At 36.4% G+C, this 7,747-nt stretch overlaps 1 protein-coding gene across 1 annotated transcript; it reads right to left on the reverse strand.

Moving 5' to 3' along the window:
• Positions 1 to 413: 413 nt before the first annotated feature.
• On the reverse strand, positions 414 to 1,845 carry LOC133867090 (RING-H2 finger protein ATL11-like). Its single transcript, XM_062303772.1, has one exon. The coding sequence runs from the start codon at positions 1,674 to 1,676 to the stop codon at positions 558 to 560; it is 1,119 nt and encodes a 372-aa protein (XP_062159756.1). The 5' UTR covers positions 1,677 to 1,845; the 3' UTR covers positions 414 to 557.
• Between the last annotated feature and the right edge of the window lie 5,902 nt (positions 1,846 to 7,747).

Raw genomic sequence — 7,747 nt, forward strand, 5'->3', positions numbered from 1 at the left:
ATCACTAATCACTCCAAAAAAAAAATTTTAAGAAATTTTAACAAATAAAGACAATGCTTTACTTTGACAAGACTAAAGAAAATGTGTTATGGAGTGTTACATTTTACTTTAATCCCTTGCACACCTTGTAAACTACGATTCTACAAATATGAAGTAATGTACCGCAAATTACTGCACACTCCCCAATCTTTAATAGTCTTCTACTTTGGTCAGATCTTTTTAAATTCAAGAAGAATATTACGGGAAATTATTTATGAGATTTATTTGATTGAATAAGTGATTGGACAGTTTAATTTTTATTTGGTCAGATAAATTCTATAAGTAATATTTCATAATTATCTCTTAAATTCAGGCAAATAATTTGAAAGAATTTTGCTCTATAGTTTGAGAGATCATAATCCTTTTTCATCGGGTTCTCCGCGGATTAAAAAGTTCAAAATAATTTAATAAAAAAGAAATCTTGTAAAAAAAAATAAAAAAAAAATGTACAAGTAATCACTAATCTCCTTGGGTCAAGCCCCCAGTAACCCAAACCAGCAACCACCTAAGTTTGACCATCAGGCCGGACTCCGGAGCGGATCAGACGAGCGTTCCCCCACGACGTTGTCCATTTCCAGCTTCGGTGAATGGACCGAACCGGTCCGCGAGATGAAAGTCGGCGTAAAGGAAAGTCGCCACCGGTCCGACCGAGCGAACAGATAGTTCCTTCCACGCCCACTGCCCCCACTGGCACTCCTGTAACCCCTCCTCGAACTCCTCACTCGAGGAAATGCCACGCAACTGTTCGATCGGTTCAAGCTCGAGTTCATAAGCCGACTCCGTACCTCGTCCGGTAACCTTAGCGTAAACCTCTCGTGGTTCTGGCCCGGTTGAACCAGCGAGTGACCCGTTGAGTGTGACCGCGGGAATATCCCGGTGAGTCCAAACCCCGTTGACCGAGACCTTACCGGACGGCTCTGATTGGGCCTTGGACCATGATTCACCAAGTTCACGCTAGGAGATTCTATGTCTCGGCTCTGATTATCATCAACCCGAGCTTGGGTGCCATCGGTATCGGATCTGTTATCGGGTTGACCAGAGTCATTATCCGGGTCGAGAATTAGTATGGCGGTGGATTGGATCTCTCCGGGAATGGGGACCAGGTTGGCCCGACAAACCGGGCACGTGGTGTGAGAGACCAACCAGGCGTCGATGCAATCGGTGTGGAAAACGTGGCTGCACTTGGGGAGCAAACGCAGCGTTTCGTCGTCTTCGAACTCGTTCAAGCACACGGCGCACTCGAGCGAGCCCTTACCGATCTTGAGCCCCTTGACGGTGGAGTACACGAAGGTTGGGAATGTCCTGATGGTGGCCGCGTCGAGGCCACGCGCCATGCGGGAGCGTCGGCTGCTTCCGCCGATAGCGATGGCGAGGTCGACGCGGCCACGGATGCGCCGGTCGGTGCAGGTCCGCATGTACACAGAGAGAACGGCGATGACGAACAAGACGCTGACGAGGACGATCATGACGTAGACAATACGTTTGTCGAACATACCGATGCCGGCGAATGGCCCTTGTGACTGCAGTCCCGGTCCGTTCTGGGCGGTGGCGTGCGTTGACATCTGAGAGAGAATAAGCAGCTTGACGAGCCAAGCGACCCCATGATTGAATTTCACGAGTCTGGAAAGGGAACTCATCAGTACTGTTGGTAGCTAGCGAGCGCCACTGTGTGGGTGTGTTTCGGATTTTAATGATGTCGTCGTTGCTGAAAGCAGAAAGAGGCAAAGCGAAAGCGCGAAAGGCCCGCGGTTAACATGGCCTTCGGAGAGAGCTGGCGGGGTGGTAAATCATATCATAAAAATATCAAAGCAAGAGAGATCGAACGTGGCCGGAAGGAAGGAAGGTTTGAAATTTCAACGAGAGTGATGGGTTTGACTTGGGGGAGAGGGTGAGGCCCACAAGGGACCCATCGACGTATAGGGACGATGATGCTGTCCTTGTTTAATGAGGAGAAAAACAAAAGGGTAAAGATGGGAGGATGGCTGGTCGTGGCTGCCAAGTAGTTTTTCTGGGTTTTGACTTTGACTTTTATACTCTGTGTTGTGAATATCGCTAGGGGAATTATGAATCATGGCTCGATCAGATCAAGAAATAAGAATGGTTGATGCCTATGCATGATTTAAATCCAATAACCTTCCAGAGCATTCAATTTCGTTATCTTATATGGTTGGATTTGCCGTCACTTAGTAGAGACCAGCTTTTAATTCTCTTGTTCTTTTTTAATCTTCAAATTCTTCCTTAATTGACAATCAAGAGAGTTTGCAGCCTTCATGCAGTGTTTTTAGTTTATTTGCTGTTGAATTTGTTACGTGGCTTTGGCCTTGGTGTATTTTCCTTTGGAGTTTCTTCTCGGCAATAAAATTTAAGGAGCTTGTTAAAAACAACAACAAAAAAAAAAAAAAAAGAAAAAAAAAAAAGAGAATTTGCAGATTAAAAGTATAATTTTAAATTTAAATTATAAAAAACACATCTTTAGAAGTGTATTTTAAAAAAATTGTAATTTTAATGGTTTACACTGCGATTTTATCAAATAGTTAACTAGTAATATTACTCTTATTATGGTTCCTAACATTACTCATATTTAATTGGATTTACATTTAATATTTTACACTGATTGCCGTGCATATCGTGTTTAAAAGAAGAAGAAAAAAAAAAAGTTACTATCAGTAATAAGTGTAATAAATAAATAAATAAATAAAAAGTAAGTTCTATTACTCCTTGGAATTAGGCAATGACCTTCAAGCTAAAATCATTCGTAGCCTTACGTCGGGTCAGTCGCACTTCATATCAATAGTTCAAAGAAGAATGGGTCACTTTCACTTGGAATTTTGGGTTTAAGTTATTTTCTTTGACTCTTCATAACTGAGAAAAAAGTCTTCTCGATGTTTTAAGGGGTGAGTGAGCCCTTCAATCCTATAATGAGGTACACCAACATTTCGATTTAATAATTCGTTGTTCGAATGAAATAGGCGAACAAAAAAAAAATCATGTTTTATGTCATTAGTTTTATGTTGTGCTTGATATGCTAATAAAGAAGTAAATTTATATAGGTTGGTAGGTTACTTTCTGTGGCCAAAAGAAGGAAACGCCACATATTTCACTTTGTATACTTTTTTCTTGTTTGCAATTGCAGTAAGTATTGAATTTTCCAATTTATCTCGGTCCACATTATAATTCTAAAACTCCTAATGCCAAGCCATTTCAAGAGAACACGCTTTTAATGAGCCAAAAATTAATGAATAAATAAATTAATGTCTCTATAAACCATATTCGGCCAACCCAAAAATAGAGAAACTCAAAATGGTGCTGGACTAAGGTACGTTGGAGTTGAGGTATGAAATAGCTAGAGAAACCCAAACTCATCGGAGCTGGGTTAAGAAATAGAGAAACCAAAACTCTTAAGATCTGGGCTAGGTTTGCTACTCCAGGTATAGCCCAATGCACCACGACGGTGGTCCAACCACCCTGCTTCCAGTCACACCACTAATGGTCAGAAAATCTCTCTCTCTCTCTCTCTCGATCTCTCGCGTAGACTCTCGGATTCTCTTCGGGCTGGTGATGGTATGGGAAAGAAAGGGAATGAGAGAGAGGTCGAGAAAATTAAAATAAAAGATCTAGTGTGAACAATGATTAAGTTATGGTGATTTAAAATTATGAAAATGAGCATAGAAAGAAATGGTCGTTGAATTAAATTTTCTTATTCATAAAAAAATAAATAAAAAACAATTATTTTATGCGGAAATTATTTGCTATCTCAGCAAATAGGCAGGTACATCGTGGGCTAAACACAACCGTTGTTTAAATGGCATATTCGGGCTTCAACTTATTATAAAGTCAATAAATGGTTGTTGTACAACTTTTGTATAATTTTTATATAATTTTAATAATTTTTTTTTATTATTATTAATTATTGAATCTGTTTTCTAACATGTGGTGCCTAAATATCTAATGTTTGATTTTAAAAAAGTTTTTAAAGTTAGAGATAATTGCACCACTGATCCTTGGGGTATGTAATACACATCAAACCAATAAGATGGCGACATGTAAACTTTTTTTTTTAATAAATTTATATTTTTTTTATTCAGATGGACACGTGTCGCCATCTTATTGATTTGATGTGGCGTTGATGTGGCATTTAACAAAATCTGTTAAAAATTTTAACAGAATTTGACTTCAAGGATCTATTTGTAATTTTAGCTTACTACAAAGGTCTCTCATGAACTTTTTAAACCATTAAGAATGATTCGTAACTATAACATACTTTAAGGACTAGTGATGAAATTATCCCTTAAAATTATACAAAAATTGAACGAAAGATATGAAAAAAAAATTTACTCTATAAAATATATACACCTTGCATTCAACTCTCAGCATCTTGCATTCAACGACTCTCGACATCTTTTTATCATGTGTATAATAACTTCTATGATGTTGTAGCATACATTCGCTCTTTTGTGCGTACCAATGAGAGATTGACACCTAAGTTTGGAATAAAAAGTACAAATGCTCCCAAAACACACTGCAACGTACTAAAACAACCAAAAAAATAAGTAATGCTATGCATCATTTTTGTATTTTTTTTTTGTCCTTTTAAAATTAATATGACTCTTAAAATTACTATTGGATCAAAATTTAATCGTAATCTATTATAAATTCAATGATAATTTTAAAAGGTACACTAATTTTGATAAGACCAAAAAAGAGACATAAGATGATATATATATATAACACTATTCAAAAAAAAATCTCCATTAAAACTTTTATTTTTTTTCACGCAGCTTCTGCTTCAGATTTTCTTTTACAAAAACCACCACCGGCCATGAGCCCACTGGCACCACCCAGCTAGGACCCTACCGCCACCGCCCAGGCCGGGCCCTACTGCCACCGCCCAGGATCCTGTGTTCCTTTTTGCCATTTTGAGAAAGAAATTGTTATTGTCGAGTAATGGAAGATGAGGACTGGGCCGGGAAGCAGAAGGGAAGGGAGACGATTTTTTCTCTTTCTACTTGCAGACTGAGGGCTCCTTCCCTGCCCTTGTGAATAGGCTCTTAGAAATTAAATCTGCAGTTCTTGAGTTCTCCCCGGCCAGTAGAGAATGCAATTGGAACTATTGAAACTCGAACAGCTGCATTAAGAAATGAGCTTGAAGAGCTTTTCCTACTGCCACCGCCCAGGGTCCTGCCTGGGCGGTGGTGGTTTTTGTAAAATAAAAATCTGAAGGAGAAGGTGCTCGAAGAACAAAAGGTTAATTAATTGAGGTTCTTTTTAGTTGATTTGGTACGATCCAGTGTTTGGGTAGCATTTGTCTTTGAAAAATAAATTTCTCACAACATAAAGATGCACAAAATTTACGTAACAAGATATATCGGTAGAATCTATGGATATGGAACCCACAAGCATGAATTCCACCAATATGTTTCTAAGTTTAGGTGTCAACTTCTCATTGATAGGCACAAAAAAGGTGAGTTTGTGTCCCAACCTTACATAAATTATTCTCTTTTATCATTATAAGTAACTTGTTATTTAAATTATATTTCATTATTCTATCTGTTAAAATATAGAGGGATTTTTGTGTTTTCCTGATTTACATTTGGAACGGCATAGATGTAATTTTTTTTTATTAAAAATTTATATCTATGCCATCCAAAAAGATATAAATGTAATTTTTTAATTACATCTATAGTAACACCCTGATCCCATATTGAAAAGAGATAAATAACTTATATAGAGTGAGTAGTTTATAAGAGATAGATAAGTACTAAGTTTCACATTGCCTAGTTACTAAGTGAAACTGGACTTTATAAATGATTTTAAGAAAAGTTTCAAATTGACTAATCTTTTTTAGGTGATAGCGCAGATGTGGCTAGTGTTTATCGATCCCTAGGTAGTTACAAATGTTAATTCCATCAAGATGAATTGTGACGCTTTAAAACTCTCTAGCCTATCCTTGAGAGGCTAGGTATACGTTTTTCTTTTCTTTAGTTTAGACTCAACAGGTCAAACCCTAAAAAAGTAAATTCATCAAGTGAATAAAAGTAAAATGTAGCTTTAAGACCTTGTTATATAAACGTAGATCATGAACTAAACCACGTGTTTTTTATTTATTATTATTTAATTTATTTTTGCTATTACTTTTATATTTTTATATCATTGTGTTTTTCATAATATTTACCATCATGATATGATCAATGTATTGTATTTTGATAAGTCAAACAGAATTTTTTATTTTATTTTTTAAGATGGTAAAATTATGATAAATTCATTGTTGTCTCAGCGAAACAAATGCTAAAAAAAAACAACCTTAAAAATGTAGTGCGTCGGGTCGTGGTGCACCTTGGACCAAAACTGGGTAGCTTACTTTTGATTTTTTTTTTTTTTTTTTTTTTTAAAAATTAGTAAATAAAATTATTATTATTTTTTTTCTTTTTTATCTAAATACACTCTACCCTATGTACCTTTACCTAGGACTAGCAATTTTTAACGAGATACTTTGACACAACTCAAACTAGATAAGCAACATAATGACAAGTAATTTTTTACAAGACCCGTGAGCCTGACATAAATGTAATATAAAATTAGAGGGTTAGGATTGAAGGTTTGACCCCTTTAATTAAATGGGTCGGGTTAAGATTGATCTATATAGTTTTATACTCATGTCTTGACACGACTCGAACCCGACACGTGAACAAGAATTGTCATCCTTACCTCACCTCACCTATTTTACAAAATTTCAACACAGTCCCAAATGAAATGCAACAAGCGGAAATAGGAAAGAGGAAAAAAAAATATTTTGTATTAAAATAATTGATAGGAAAGTTATATAGAAATTGAAGTATATGTATTAGATAGAATTGTCGTATACTCAGTGACGGATTTGAGGTGGGGGTTATAGGCCATGGCCCCCGCACCTCCCTCCCCCCCAAAAAAAATCATAACAATAAATTTTTTTTGGCTCTTGGCTTCTACTCATAATATCTTCTTGCTCCGTCCCTTAACATACTTCTTGTTTAGGGAAGCAATCAGAAAACTGCTAAATGTGATTTATTGTAATTTTTTTGAATTTTTTCTTATATTTAGAAAAAGAAAAGAAAAGAAGGCTATACAGAGATATTGTGAGTGTCTAACTTCAGACCATACCAAGCCAACCTGAAAAAAGTTTAGAGGAGGTCTTTATCGTAGACGACGTACCCAAAATAACACTGGGCTAGGCCCATACATTTATTTTTGTTTCTTCATTTTTACAAAATTATTCACAATTAATCATTGATTTTAAAAGTAACACCTTTAATGTGGCAATACAAATAGAGTTAAGCACTTACAAATTAGTTAGTCATAGAGATTAAAAAAAAAAAAAAAAAAAGTCGTCAACTATGCCCTTTATGAGATAGAGGGAATAGTTGGACACGTCATATATAAAAAAAGATTTGAAAAAAAAAAAAAAGGGATCATGACAGAAAAAGACTCATAAATTAGTTTGCAGGCCTAGCCGTAGTTTAGGCCCATTATTTGTTTACAAATGTGTGGCCCTAACACAAATTTCGTGTCTCAACTTTCAGTTCTATATTTCCTGGGGTTTATTGCGAGCTTAGAAATTAAATCTGAATCTCTTGAGTTCTCCCCAGTAGAGAATGCAATCTGAACCATTGAAACTCGAACAGCTGCATTAAGAGATGAGCTTGAAGAGCTTTTCCTGTCGTTTTTGTAAAAT

Source organism: Alnus glutinosa, chromosome 4 (genome assembly GCF_958979055.1).
Source record: "Alnus glutinosa chromosome 4, dhAlnGlut1.1, whole genome shotgun sequence".
Classification (NCBI taxonomy): domain Eukaryota; kingdom Viridiplantae; phylum Streptophyta; class Magnoliopsida; order Fagales; family Betulaceae; genus Alnus; species Alnus glutinosa.

Coding starts and splice junctions, on each gene's coding strand:
- LOC133867090 (XM_062303772.1), bottom strand. CDS start 1,676: ATGAGTTCCCTTTCCAGACTCGTGAAATTCAATCATGGGGTCGCTTGG.